Consider the following 15,096-nt stretch of genomic DNA (forward strand, 5'->3'; position numbering starts at 1 on the left):
GACTTTTAAAACTTAAACCTTTGAAAATTCATATTTCTGGCTATGATAATATATTGGTACTTTTAAAATCTGCCTTCTGCACTGCTGTGATGAAACCAATATCCTGTTTTTCAGTGCTAGCACTTCAGATCCACCAACAGCAAATATTAAACCAACTCCTGTTGTGTCAACTCCAAGTAAAGTGACTGCTGCTGCAATAGCAGGGAATAAGTCTACTCCAAGAGCCAGTATCCGTCCAATGGTTACTCCTGCTACAGTCACCAATCCTACCACTACTCCAACAGCCACAGTTATGCCTACAACACAGGTGGAGACTCAGGAAGGTAAGCATTTTAGTATAGTATAAAAATCTACAGTAATAATAAATACTGCCTTTGCCTTGAAATCCTGGTAATTACTGATTTGAAAATACCTCAGATAGTTTTATTGTCCCTGCATCTCTTTCAGTTTTGCACTTTTATGACCACTTCTGTTGCAACAAAGTTTGTGATTCCTCAACTGTAGACAAGTATAAGCAATGTTAACTCAATCTGAAAAACATTGGATCTGCTTATTTGGGGCATTCTGAAATGGAGAAAGTGAACTGTACTAGAAAATATGAAGACAGTTGAATGTGCTACTGTTTGCCTTTCAGCTATGCAATCAGAAGGACCTGTGGAGCATGTTCCAGTCTTTGGAAGCACCAGTGGGTCTGTGCGTTCCACCAGTCCTAATGTTCAGACATCTCTCTCTCAGCCCATCTTGACTGTTCAGCAGCAAACCCAAGCGACTGCTTTTGTCCAGCCCACTCAGCAAAGTCATCCTCAGATTGAGCCTGCTAATCAGGAGCCATCCCCTGCCATCGTAGAAGTTGTACAGAGCTCTCAAATAGAGAGACCCTCCACTTCTACGGCAGTGTTTGGCACAGGTTGGTTTTATTTTATAGGCCTGCCTTTTTGAATAATTCATTTTAAGTAGCTGCATTTGGATCTTTGTCAAATTGGGCCTAAGTTCAGCAAAATAATTTGCTCTTTGGTTGCTCCCTGCCCACCCACCCCTTAGGTTATTGCACGTTTTACAAACCTCTGAGGTTAGGCTCCTTTCTTGAAATAGTACCTCTGAAATGCTCTTGTCACTACATTTCTTAAAGTAAAAAATAAAAATCTCGTGTTTGTTTATTCAGAGCAGCATTGGGGTTTAATACATTAAACCTTGCTGCTTCTGTGTCTATGGTACTGTTGGAGCAAGGTTAATTTTAGGAGTCATGAGTAAGCTATTTAAGCTGGAATATAAAATATAGAGAAGAACTCTAAAGCTGCTAGTATGATTCACTGTTGCGCATGTTTGCCCTACACAGTGTAGATATTGGTGTAAAACATTGATTCCCCAAAATACGCTTTTGTAAACTGCTTTTTTTTGTTTCCCAGCTGATACTCTATTGAACTTCCAGGTGTACTTGTCAGAAGCAAAGATACTGGAAAAAATATTTTAGTTGTACCCTGAAGCTTATAATGGAGTTATAAGCTATGAGTTAGGTTGTGGATATGGGTCCAAGAGCATAAGACTTGTAACAAAAGGGGCTGATGTTTTCATGTCCTAGGAAAAGGCACAAGGTGATTGTATCTGATTCTATTTGTTATCATTCAATGCAGAAAAAGAGGCGATCTTCCAGAGTAAAATACCAGACCTCTTGATTTTCTCTTTTGTACATTTGTTAATCTGAAAATAACTGAGAGATTCTTTTTAAGTTTCAGCTACCCCAAGTTCTTCACTATCTAAACGTCCGCGAGAGGAAGAGGAGGATAACACTGTGGAAAACTCCGACCAAATTTCAGAGGAAACAGTGGATGTTCCGCTTCCGAAGAAACTGAGAAGCATACAGAGAGTTGGACCTGAGGTCTGCAAGAACGTAAAATGCTACTATTTAATCTGTCCCTTTAGAAGATTTTAATGAGAAGAACAAGTATATTATTTTGGTGCAAGTCAGTTAATTCTTAACATGACTTTTGAATCTGTCAGGGAGGAAGCAATTGTGTTTGAGTATTGTAAAAGGCGGAGGTTATACCGGTTGCAATGAATGATGCAGATCTTAGTGAACTGTGGGAGAGAGGGGGCCATATTCTAGCATTGAGGAGGAAGAAATTAAAACATCTTTCAATGTGGTCTGGAAGGTCATTATCAGCAGTTCATCTGGAATGAAATAGAGTGTACCTGAGGAGATGCCAGGGAAACAAAGATGAGTTACATGGAAAACCTTATAGGAGATGCGTATGAAATCTTGATGTGAGGAAATTGGAATGTCCTGCAAAAAAGGAATGAACTTGAGACAGAACCTCACAGCAGGCAACTCATGAACAATGTTAAGGAAGTCCAAGACATTTTATTAACTCCATACAATGAGGATGTTACATAACAGAAAAGGGCAAAATCCTGTAAGGACATTATCATTTAATTAGCTGAGAGGATGGAGGTGGAATAGGAAACCTTGAGGGTTCTTTTTTGGTCTGGAAAAAAATTTATAAACTGAGGTCCAGTGTACTGGAATGGGGAAATTGTATTTCTCCAGAGCAGAGAAATGGGGTGCTAGATAAAAGTAGAGCTGCAGAATAATAGTAAAAGGGGAACAAAATGCTGTGTGTGGTCTTTGTGGGAAAAGATAATTTTTTAAAAAAAGTTTTTAAAATCTCAAACATGTTAAAGAACCAAACTTTAGGGCTAATGATGTGTTTTAAACAAGAAAAATGTATGTTCTTTCAGGAGGAAGTGACAGCAGAAGAGAGCACTGATGGTGAGGTAGAAGCTCAAGCATACAATCAAGATTCGCAAGACTCGATTGGAGAAGTAAGTGTATTTGAAAAGAAAAAAAATATTCATTTCAGCAGAAATAGCTATGTTTTTTTTTCTTAAAACTCTCAATATTTTTCGAAGTGAAATCTTGGATCAGATCTTACAGGTTTCCAGTGGAAACTACTTATAACCTTTTAAAGTTTAGACTTGACGTGTTCAAGGACTCATTTTTTATTGCACTCTACACATACCTATGTAAGTAACATTGAGAATGTTAATGAAGCTTTGCAATTTTGAATTGTAATTTGCTGTGTTGTTTTATAAATCCTAGTATCCTTAACCCTATTTTTTGTAGTGAAACTGAGATGTAGAGGTTAAATGAGGCAATCTTAAAACAGAATTGGAGTTTTCAGTATTTCACTTACTCTTTCGGAGTACTTCTCTTTGCTTTCTGGCTTTTCTTTTACAGAAAGATTTGACAAGTCCTTGAGCAAGCTTACTGTTAGATGGGTCATGATGTGATAAGCAAAAGAAAAAAAATCTTGATTTTGTTCTAATTCTGTAAAATGCCAATTGTAGCTGTGCTAGGAAAGCCAAATATGAGTGAAAACTGTGAATTTAATCTCCTTTTACTTTGGAAATGAGCAGAAGTTATGGTAGTTCTCTAACTTGGCATGTTAAGTTGTGGAATCTATTTTCTTTAAGTGTTGGTAGGTACTGAGTCTTTAGTCAGTCATTTTCTCCCTCATAACCTACACATATTTAAAAGGTATGACAAACATTTATCTCCCCATTAAACCCCAGCTGTGTGCTTTCTATTCCATATCTATCTTTAAATGTTTAACAGTTCTAGTACTCAATGTGATTATTTGAAATCTGCTGCTAGACAAACATTTGCAACATTAAAGTCACATGTTGTTCAGAAAATAGCTGAACTTTTTTTTAGTAAGAGGTTGTGGAGGACTCTGCCTGATGCATTTTTTTTCTGAATACTTTTACTTGTCAGATTTGGTTCAAATGTTTTCAGTATACATATGTGCTGAATGGAAAGAGAACTATCTGCTAGCTCTGTGTCTGGCGGTCATGTGAACTGCATTACTGTTCCTCCAGACTAAAATAGCTCTAAAACAGCAGCTCAGAGTTCATGCTTGGAAGAGAGATGGTTGTTCCTTGTTCCTAGGGAGACTTTTAGTTGTCTGTAGTTGATTGGTGACCATCATCTGTAGCATTCCCTTTTGTCCTCTCCTATCGTGGTTAGTATTAATAAGCAGCGATAACTAGTGTTTCTCTTGTAAGCATCGGAGTCTGTTTCTCTTCTCAGTGTCCCATCACCAGACTCGAGCACTGACAATAACTGCAGTGTTGGTGGAGTGCTCTGGATGTGAAGTAAGGGCAGAGTGCTGCCTCACCTGTCAGCAGTGCTCCATGTATCTGTACTTGCTTATTGTGCAGGGGCTGGTGATGGCTCCTTGGTTATCTGAAATAGATGGGTAAACATTTAGGCAGCAGCTTTTTATGGATGTGCATTCAAATGCATCACAGATGAATATAGTATCCCTAATGATGGCACCCATCCCAAATCAGGTTTGGAAGTGAAGAACAAAATACTTGTGTTGTAGAGCAGGCCTCCATTTGGTCGAGATTGTGAGCTAGGAGTAGAAACAAGAAACTCTTAGAAATACAGTGGACGCTTTCTGAAGAGCATTTTGTTTTGTTTCTTCTTGTAATTTATCTTTCACAGGGTGTTACACAGGGAGAGTACACTCCCATGGAAGACAGTGAAGAAACTTCCCAGTCTATCCCAATAGATCTTGGACCTCTTCAGTCAGATCAACAAAATACTTCTTCATCTCAGGATGGTCAGTCGAAGAGAGATGATGTAATTGTAATTGATAGTGATGATGAAGATGATGATGATGAAGAAAATGAAGGCGAGCAGGAAGTATGTATATCATGGAATTACTGTATGATTTTGTGTTTGATCAGATGTAAAGCTCACCCTGAAGTCTGAACTTCTGGTGGTTAAAAGATACTTGCTAATTTGGCTTCATTTTTTTGAAGTCATAAAATTCCCCAGAGCCTCTGGGTTGTCTGTGACTGTTCAACATACAAGGGTGGCCTCTGTGAGGAGAGGCTGGGAGTTGCCAATTTCTTTGACAGAGTTGAGTCTGTTTTGCCTGCGATGGTAATTGGCAAGTGATCTATCTGCTTTTATCTTGACCCTCAAGCTTTTCCATCTTATTTTCTGTCCTTGTCTTGTTGAGGAGGGAGTGAGGGAATGACTGGGTGTCTGTCAGCCCGCCAAGGTAGCCTACCACAGCAATCAAAAAGGCGTACATCTACTCTGTGGATAGCAAATGCTGAACACCTTTAGAAAGAGATCCGCAGATGGAGGATTTGGAATTATTCCACTACCCTTTCTTCATTTCCTTGAGGCTTTTTTTATGGTCTTATAGGACTATGAGGATGAGGAAGAGGAAGATGAAGATGATGATGAAGACACAGGGATGGGAGATGAAGGTGATGACAGTAATGAAGGAACTGGTAGTGCTGATGGTAATGATGGATATGAAGCAGATGATGCTGAGGTGAGATTTGTACCTTTTTTATAGCCTGTTAAATTTATTGGAATAAATTGGTGCTGTAATGCACCTGCACAGATTTGAATACTTGAAAGAGAAAATCTCAGTATGAACTCCTCCCCAAACACTGAGGCTGCTAGTAGGTTGTAGTAATTTCAGTTGTACCTGGTGTTTTCACACAAAAAGTTAATTTTCCATTTTCATTCAGTCGTCTTAAACATTCAAAGTACAGGAGCAAGCAATAAAGACTGTAGTTGCAAAGACTGCTAAGACTATTTCTTGAAAAGCTGGATATTTCATTGTCTATTATTATTAAATGATGATGGCTATATTGTTCAGATTTGCAAAACTTGTGAAATTTCATAGTTGTATACATTTACCTGACTTTGTAGATACATACCGAAATATTGTAAAGTTTTAAAATATGTTACTTTGTTTACTTTCTGAATACTTCTTTTGTCCTGCTTTTCTGTTCTCTTTACAGCCTATAAGTTGTTTAGTGCTAAGTCGTATTATAGTTATGTGGTTTTTTAGGGTGCTGATGGTACAGATCCTGGAACAGAAACTGAGGAGAGCATGGGAGGAGGTGAAAGCAACCAGAGGGCAGCAGATTCTCAAAACAGTGGTATGGTTATTCTGTGTTTCTTCAAAGTCTATGTCTGTAAGGGAGCAGAAGCTGTTTCGGATATGTTAAAATATATGCTAAAGACCATTTTAACCTGAAATGTAGGTTCTTTTGAAATGTTCTTTTCTGGATGGACACTGCTTTTTGACACTGTGTCCCACAGTATTCTCCTAGAGAAGCTAGTGGCTCATGGCTTAGACAGATGTACTCTTCGTTGGGTAAAAAACTGGCTGGTTGGCCAAGCCCAGAGAGTTGTGATGAACAGAGTTAAATCCAGTTGGCAGCCAGTCACAAGCGGTGTTCCCCAGGGCTTAGTAGTGGGGCCAGTCTTGCTTGATATCTTTATCGATGATCTGGGTGAGGTGGGGTGAGTGCTCCCTCAGTAAGTTTGCAGATGACACCAAGTTGGGAGAGAGTGTCGATCTGCTCAAGGGTAGGAGGGCTCTGCAGGGGATCTGGACAGGCTGGATCGATGGGCAGAGGTCAGTTATATGAGGTTTAGCACGACCAAGTGCCGGGTCCTGCGCGTCGGTCACAACAACCCCATGCAATGCTACAGGCTTGGGGAAGAGTGGCTGGAAAGCTGCCCAGCCGAAAGGGACCTGGGGGTGTTGGTCAACAGCTGACTGAACATGAGCCAGCAGTGTGGCCAAGGTGGCCAACAGCATCGTGGCTTGTACCAGGAACAGTGTGGCCAGCAGGAGTAGGGAAGTGATCGTGCCCCTGTACTCGACACTGATGAGGCCACACCTCAAATACTGCATTCGGTTTTGGGCCTCTCAGTACAAGAAGGACGTTGAGTTGCTGGTGTTGATGTAGCTGGCACAAGATGTCTTTTAGGTGATTTTACATAACAGTACTGAGCTGTCCCCGCTCTTGCAAGGGTAAAAATGTCTCTGTTAACCTGGTAGCAGAATTTGAAGACTTGCCTTCATGTTTTGAACTCAGTTTGGAGGGCATGGGTTTACTCCTCTATACTTCTGTACGTTTTAGGAGAAGGGAGTACAAGTGCTGCAGAGTCCACTTTTCCTCATGAAAGTTCAAGAGAACAGCAGCCATCATCTGCCTCAGAGAGACAGACCCCTCGACCCCCACAGTCACCACGCAGACCGCCACATCCACTGCCCCCACGACTAACTATTCATGCTCCTCCTCAAGAACTGGGTCCCCCAGTACAGGTATAAACTGTTTCTAGTGGTTCAGAAGACTTTTAAAAAATTACTGTATGATTTCTTCAAAGTAAAACCTAAGTACTCTGCCTGTTGTAAAAATAGATGACATCTCTTCAGCATCCTGAAAATGGTACCTGAGCAAACTGACTTAACATGTCTCATCCTGCAAATTATGACTGGACAGGGACCATTAAAAGCAGTAAGACACTTAGAATGGATTTGTGTCTTGAAATTCTAATGCCAGTGTTGTTACAGTCAGTGACGGATGATATTTCCACTACAAAAGTTGTTCTTGAACAGATAGATTGGCAGGCGGCTTTATTAGTCCCTGCCCCAATGCAGGCTGGGCAAAGGAATGTTGCCATTCATTTTCTAAGCTAAACCTTTCGCAGTCGGTGCCTGACACATGATGATGCATTGATCTAGATCTATAGATTTTGTAAATTAATACATCACAACCTGAATTTTGCAAAAATACCCTGACTGAAATTGTCCTTTACCGTTAACTTGTTCTGAGGCTTGGGGCCACAATATTTCTGCGTTCAAGTTTTCTGTCCTCAGTAGAAAGTCGAGTAAAATAGTTGTGTCACTTACCCCAGAGTCTAAACCCACATGATTCTCTTTTGTGCTTAGACCAGGCAGCAGAGACGATGCATGGAGTAGCTGCTGCCATGGCCTATTCTTTAAGAAGATATGATGCTGTACTGAGCAGTGTTGTACACTGACATATAATTGTTACACTTACTCATTTAGCCACTATCCTTGGCTCTGATTGAACAATTGTATGTTAGTAGTGTTCCAGGAAAGTGTTCACACTACTTTCATTTTTCTTTACTATAAAGAGAATCCAGATGACACGAAGACAGTCGGTGGGGCGTGGACTTCAGCTAACTCCTGGTATAGGTGGGATGGTAAGTATATGAAAGTCTACTACTGAAAACCTGCGTTGAGGGAACATTCGTAACTCTTGGGTTTTATTTTGGTTTTTTTTTTTTTAAAAGTCAAGCTACTGACTTCAGGGGTGGGATGTTTTCTGTATCCTTGCAGATAATATCTTAGTCCTATTAATTTCTGTATTAATGGAAGGCAAATACTAGAAAAGTCCCAGGAAGCTAAAGCTCTTCAAAAGAGATTGGATTGGTTTTGCCCAAGGAGGTTTTAATTACTTTGTTTTGGAATCAGTCTTTTAAAGTGAGTATGTTACTAGAAAAAATAGTAAAATGTTTTCAGCCTCATTCTAAAGGAACAAGGCTAATTTATGCTTTCTGTCTGTCTCCTTCAGCTGATTTTGAGCCCTTTATTGAACTTCAGCTGCATTTGACAGAGTGAATGCAAGTCCAGTGAAGGAGGGGAGGGAGACTGGCTGACTAAAAAAAAAAGTATCTATTCTGAGATCAAAGGCATCAGCACAGATTTTTTTATTCTGCTTTGCTTGCATGTATGTGCCATTAAATTTCTCATTGGAACTGGCCTCAGTACCTACTGCTTTTTGCCTCGACAGTAACTGAGCTCATGGGAGGGACCTTAGCGGTACTTCAGAGAGAAAGGTTTGAAAGATACGGGAGAAAGACAGGGAGATTAAGAGAATGCCTCGTGGAGGGTGAGGGAAGAGGGAGCTGAGGTTTCTGGCTTTGCAGGCAGTGCAGGAACAAGGGATACCAATCTGTAGGGAATAGATGGTTTGAGTCACATTATGAAAAATCTTGTATGCTAGGTATATTACAGCAATCCAGATTAAGACAGATGGTTACTATCTGTTAATGAATGTGTCAGCATAAGATTCCTTTGTAGTCAACAGGGAGATATGACACTTTCATGGTAGGATGATCTCATGGAGTAGATATCTAAAAATCCTTTGAAAGATGGCTACCCTGTAAGTGTATGGTTTTTATTTTGGCTTGATTTGGGTTTTTTTTTTTATCATCTGTTAGGGTGATCTGTATAAGGAGCTCAGATTTAGATGTCTCAAATTAGACAATTCTGTTAAAGCTAAATCTACTTCTGTTTTGCTGGAAAACGTGGAAAAGGCAAACCATTCTTTATTTCAGTTTGGTAGAAACCAGAAATACATTGTAGACTCTCATATCTATGTCTTTTTTGCCAGCAGCAACACTTCTTTGATGATGAGGACAGAACAGTTCCAAGCACACCAACTCTTGTAGTTCCACATCGTACAGATGGGTTTGCAGAAGCTATTCAGTAAGTAGATGTAAAGGGGGGGGGCGGAAAGGCACCTATTTCCTTCTCTTTTTCATTGAAATGAAAAGAAATTCAAATGAAATTAACTTGTGATTCGAGGAATGTGCTAAGTAGTTTGATAGATGACTGCATCTATAAACAAGTAATAGTTGTTTGAACTGTGTATTATGAAACCTACCAGCAAACTAAGAGGCAGATCATCTCCAGTGTATTGTAACTTACTGACTTAAGAAGAAATTAAGCAAAAAATTTAGGTTGTTCTATTCCAATTCTCTCCCCACTCCCTCAACTAATATTACCAATGAAAGTAGGAAAAGTTATATCTCTTCTTGGTTGTGGGGTGGTTCTGGACATGTTCAGCAATCCACTTAAAATTGTGAGAATTCATGGGATGAATAAGTGAACAATTCTCTTCAGGATTGTTTCATTGATTTCAGGTGCAGTCCAAATAAGTTTGAGAAACTAATTCCTATTTAATTACCAGTAGTTTAGCTGGTTTTTATGGTCAGTATGAATTCATTTTGTCTCATGCATAATTTGTTCTCTTGTTTTGGTCAAAGTTGTCTTATTTTTTTTTTCCTTTCATTTTTTTTTTCATCCTGAGCATTGGAAAAATTGCAGAATTCCTTAAAACTTTATTTTGATAGTTCCCCCCAGGTAGCTGGAGTTCCTAGATTCAGATTTGGACCCCCTGAAGATATGCCGCAAACAAGCTCAAGTCACTCTGATCTTGGTCAGCTTGCATCACAAGGAGGTAAACCATTCCTATACTTTCTTTTCCATGGTTGTTCGAGTGAAAAAACAAATAATGCAGTCGACAAAATGCTATTGTACTTCAGGTACAGTGTGGAAATCTGCAACTCTTAAATTGTCAGCAGAGAGAGACTAAGGGAAAGTAGACAGGTATTTCCTTCAAACTACTGCATTTTTATTTGTAATATGATCTAAAAAGTAGAATGCTTCTGTGGGTGGGAACAACAGGCTTGAGAACCAGAGAAGCTGAAATTTTATGTAGGACAAATTGCCTGCTGGGCACAAGAAGCTTCATTTAAGGAGAAATGAAATATTGAAGGAATGGCTTTTAACTTTAGTTTTACTGTTGATTGTAGCTTTCCTGGAATAAAATAATATGGGAAAACAGCAAATGCAAAGAAATCTTTGGGATGTATCCTACCTGCTAACAGATGGCCAGGCAATTTGTCTAATGTCTTTGCTGTTGTCCTGAATCAATCCCTTTGTCCCTGCACCCCTGTCAGCATGAAACAGTATGCTGTTCTTTGAAGAAAGCTCACAGCAAAATAATGGCATGGAAGTAAAACAAGTAGTAATATTTTCATCAAGGTTTTACCTTTCAACAAACTGTACTTATCTCTGTAAGTCAAAACAACTTAAAACAAAAAAAAAATCTCCATCTCTAAGTACAAATCACTGGATTTCGTCAAGTGTACAGAGAGAAGACAGTTAATCTGTTTTTTGCTGGAAAGCTGAAACTTTCTGTGTTGCAGGTTTAGGAATGTATGAAACCCCACTATTCCTTGCTCACGAGGAAGAATCAGGTGGTCGTAGCGTTCCAACAACACCATTACAAGTAGCAGCACCAGGTAAGTGACAAGAAATTTGAAGGCTAAAGTAAAAGCTGGGAACCTTGACTTTCCAGAAAAGAATTAGATTATTGTTGTTACAGTGCTTGTTGCTACATCAGGAGTATTCCAGTAACCCTTTCCCCGACATGCCTAAGATTTCCATAGATTTTCTGTACAAAATTTAAACTGACTCAATGTTTATTAAACTACCTTTCCTGTATAGTGACAGTTTTTACTGAAAGTGCATCAGCGGACGCTTCAGAGCATGCTTCTCAGTCTGTGCCAATGGTTACAACATCTACTGGCAATTTGTCCACCACTACAGAGGCTGGAGCGGGTGATGATGGGGATGAAGTTTTTGCAGAGGCAGAATCTGAAGGGTAAACTATGACTTGTTTGGTTCACTAAGACCTGATGTCATGTTAGTTTTAATGATTTGTTTTCATCCAAGTGTGCCTATGATTCATTTTCAATTTAGCGTGTTCTGGTAGGAAGGACAACCAAAGGTTTTCTTGTGATTTTCTCCTTCTGATGTAACATAGCTAATACAAAAGTAAAAAAAAAAAACAAAACAGATGTCTGTATTTTTTAAGAATGCAAAGGGCTCTCCAGTAGCCAAATATTGATGGTAAAGGCCTCAGTTTGAAGGACATGAGTTTGTAGAATAAAAGCTAAAGCATTCTGTTTTGTTCATAGAGAAAATCACTTCTCATTACAAAGCAGGCATATATAATATAATAAAGTCACTCAGTTAAGGCAGGGCAAGTACAAAAGACATAGCATGAGGAAGGAGAATAAGCAGTTCTTAAGAATTTGATAGACAAATTATTTTATTTTCCACTTTGCAAATGCAAATATTTTTTATATTTAAAATATTTATAATAATTGTTATATTTTGTATTATGATGAAATATATTATAAATCTAAAAGGGGATATGCTATTTTTTGTACTATATTTTAGTATTTTTTTATTGGTTGCATAATAATGAAAGATGTGTAGTTCACAATTTACCTAAACTTTTATCTGCTGACTGCGGGAAGTAGGAGGTTTGATCATCAGAAAATGAAATGTTACTGCTGCAAGTTAAATATGTCACGGAGTTTTCTTGATGCAGCACCATCTTGGACTGCAAGTCTGCCTACAAGTAGATAGAGCACAAGATGGGTATTTATTGTTATATAGCTTCTGTGGCCTTTTTAGAAAGACAGTTAATATGTTGGATATGCATCTGGGGTTGGGCTGAATATCAAGGAAATTACATTGTTATTTTTCTAAAAGCCAGATAAATCTCTCATGATTGGGGCAGGAGGTACACAACAAAACAGAATAAAACCTGTGAAAATTTCTGAGGAAAGATCTTTGCATAGAAATCATTCTGCTCCAAGGTGGTGCTTTTTTTCCTGGGCTTTTTGACACTGCGTGAATACACTTACATGTTTTTCCTCCCCCTCCTTCTAGAATTACTTCAGAAGCAGGCCTAGAAATTGATAGCCAGCAAGAGGAAGAATCTGTTCAAGCATCTGATGAGTCAGATCTTCCTTCAACTAGTCAAGATCCTCCTTCTAGTTCATCTGCAGGTACAGGTTAATTGCTGAAAACAGTTGTTTCACACCATTTCATTAAGTGTGGGAACTTTTTGGACCAGCATCATGCACTGCTGATAGCCAAGATATACAAGATAGAACTCTTAGAGCAAGACCACATTTTGATGCGTGTAGTCATAGAATCATAGAATGGTTAGGGTTGGAAGGGACCTTCAAAGGTCACCTAGTCCAACCCCCCTGCAAGGAGCAGGGACATCTCCAACCAGATCAGGTTGCTCAGAGCCTCATCCAGCCTGGCCTTGAAAGTTTCCAGGGATGGGGCCTCCCCCACTTTTCTGGGCAACCTGTTCCAGTGTTCTATAACTCACATTGTAAAAAATTTTTTCCTAATTTCCAATCTAAATCTACCCCCCTCTATTTTAAAACCATTACCCCTCGTCCTATCACAACAGGCCCTACTGAACAGCCTCTCCCCATCTTTCTTGTAGGCCCCCTTGAGGTACTGGAAGACCACTATCAGGTCTCCCCAGAGCCTCCTCTTCTCCAGGCTGAACAGCCCCAACTCTCTCAGCCTGTCCTCATAAGAGAGGTGCTCCAGCCCTTTTATCATCTTCGTGGCCCTCCTCTGGACCTTCTCCAACTGGTCCATGTCCTTCTTGTGTTGGGGGCTCCAGAGCTGGACACAGTACTGCAGGTGGGGTCTCACCAGGGCGGAGTAGAGGGGCAGAATCACCTCCCTCGACCTGCTGGCCACGCTCCTCTTGATGCAGCGCAGGATGCGGTTGGCCTTCTGGGCCGCAAGGGCGCATTGCCGGCTCATGTTAAGCTTCTCATCCACCAGCACTCCCAAGTCCTTCTCCTCAGGGCTGCTCTCAATCCGTTCTCCGCCCAGCCTGGATTGTGCCTGGGATTGCCATGACCCAGGTGCAGTCTGAATGGCAAGCAATTTTTACCTGGACCACAGTAACTGGAGTAGGCCCGATTAAGAATAATGCTTCAAGGAGCAAAAGTTATTGATACTTTGGTGATTCTGTCCACTGTTACGTTTGATGTCAGGTTTAAAAAATACTTTTTCATTCAATTAAATCATCAAAGAACAATAGGTAAATCTCTGTTGAGTTAGCAATTTACCACCTAGCATAGGTGATGAAAGAAGTCCCAAACTTAACTTGTTTTGAGGCTTTTATTTATATCAGAGGTGATGCACTTTCCTAATTTTAAAGCAAATTCAAGAGCATAATGCATATCAAATCATGTAAACATTAACAGTCAGAAACTGTACTAGACACAGACATTCCTTCCTGCATTTCCACTTCTTCACAGACACAAGCAGTAACCAGCCTAAGCCCTTTCGACGTGTCAGACTTCAGCCGCCGACATTAAGAACTGGTGTTCGTGGTCGTCAGTTCAACAGACAGAGGGGTAAGTGTTCGTGGTTGCTCAAATTCTGACTCTTTAAAACATGTTTTTAGTACTTTCTTCCTCTGGGGACTGTATATGAAGTACTGCTTTGTAAGCCTGTGTTTGCTTGTAAGACATTAAATAATACAGCATCCCTGCTCTAGCTTTCCATATCTTGCCCTAAGAGCTCTGTAGTTTCATTCTAGTATGTTAGTCTGAGTGTTTTTTAGACAAGCAAACTTTATTCTCGTGTGGCGCTGGGTTCTTACCAATGGAGAGAAAGTAAAGTGCAGTTGATCTTAAACTTTGCAAATTTTTAAAAGAATATTTGGGACATAAATTTAGAAATCTTTGTTTTTAACATTACATATCAGTTTCCCATTTGGTATGTAGGGATTCCAGTTATTATCTCACTAGGTCTTATACTGATTTAGAAAAACAACAAAAAAGGTTTATGGAAGGATTACAGACTTTTGTAATGCAATATGGAGTTAAACCCTTACAATAAATTATTATTTGCAACTTCTGTATTAAGAAAAATCCTGAGATGAATTGTATTCAGTTTGTCATTGTTTTAACATTGTAGAAGACTTGATGCTAGGATTAAAATACCATATACTTGTATTTCAAAGAGAAGAAAAACAAGTGAAGAGGTAGACCTAGGATAGATGTTCTTTCTAGTTTATCACCATTTCCTCAATAACAAAAGGGAGGGACTAACTGATTTAAAATATGGTAAGACTGCTAAACTTTTTATTTTGGCAGAGGGCCTGAGATAGGATCGTAAGTCAACAACATTCTTTTAAGTGTCAGAAGTATAATGTATCTCTATCACCAGGCTCTAGGGGAGGGAGAGGGAGCTTGAATTTTATCAGAAAGGAAGTGCTCCACTGCCGTAGCAGTTCCTTACAGAAGGATGAAGTACCACACGTACCAATGATTGATTAAAACCGTGGAAAAAAATTTCTATTAATGCATTTGTGTTCTTTCCCAACACAGGTGTAACACACGCAATGGGAGGCAGAGGAGGCCTGAACAGAGGAAATATTAGTTAAATGATCTGTAAAGTAATTACAGCTGTGTATACAAAAGTGCCAGTTTGCCTGTGGTTGCTTTAGTGTAATGAAGCCAGAGCTTAAAGCAGCATTTTATACTTAGGTTTGTGTGCACATGTTTCAATGTCTTTATTAATAAAATCAGACAAAATGTCAACATTCAAATGG

General features: G+C 39.5%; 1 protein-coding gene across 2 annotated transcripts in view; it reads left to right on the forward strand.

Moving 5' to 3' along the window:
• Window positions 1-15,093, forward strand: part of TPR (translocated promoter region, nuclear basket protein) — a 42,062-nt gene extending 26,969 nt beyond the window's left edge. The window contains exons 36-51 of one of the 2 annotated variants that reach the window (XM_086752869.1): window positions 115-323; window positions 635-907; window positions 1,728-1,876; window positions 2,737-2,820; window positions 4,508-4,708; window positions 5,223-5,354; window positions 5,883-5,973; window positions 6,967-7,151; window positions 7,988-8,056; window positions 9,250-9,344; window positions 9,992-10,098; window positions 10,850-10,945; window positions 11,151-11,307; window positions 12,387-12,505; window positions 13,796-13,894; window positions 14,873-15,093. In XM_086752869.1, coding sequence (XP_086608995.1) covers window positions 115-323; window positions 635-907; window positions 1,728-1,876; window positions 2,737-2,820; window positions 4,508-4,708; window positions 5,223-5,354; window positions 5,883-5,973; window positions 6,967-7,151; window positions 7,988-8,056; window positions 9,250-9,344; window positions 9,992-10,098; window positions 10,850-10,945; window positions 11,151-11,307; window positions 12,387-12,505; window positions 13,796-13,894; window positions 14,873-14,928 — 2,122 coding nt within the window. In that variant the 3' untranslated portion in view covers window positions 14,929-15,093. The remainder of the gene's footprint in view (window positions 1-114; window positions 324-634; window positions 908-1,727; window positions 1,877-2,736; window positions 2,821-4,507; window positions 4,709-5,222; window positions 5,355-5,882; window positions 5,974-6,966; window positions 7,152-7,987; window positions 8,057-9,249; window positions 9,345-9,991; window positions 10,099-10,849; window positions 10,946-11,150; window positions 11,308-12,386; window positions 12,506-13,795; window positions 13,895-14,872) is intronic. The other variant, XM_086752870.1, reaches the window with a different exon arrangement.
• Window positions 15,094-15,096: the final 3 nt, after the last annotated feature.

Source organism: Chlamydotis macqueenii, chromosome 8 (genome assembly GCF_036417535.1).
Source record: "Chlamydotis macqueenii isolate bChlMac1 chromosome 8, bChlMac1.mat, whole genome shotgun sequence".
In the NCBI taxonomy this organism is placed as follows: Eukaryota; Metazoa; Chordata; class Aves; order Otidiformes; family Otididae; genus Chlamydotis; species Chlamydotis macqueenii.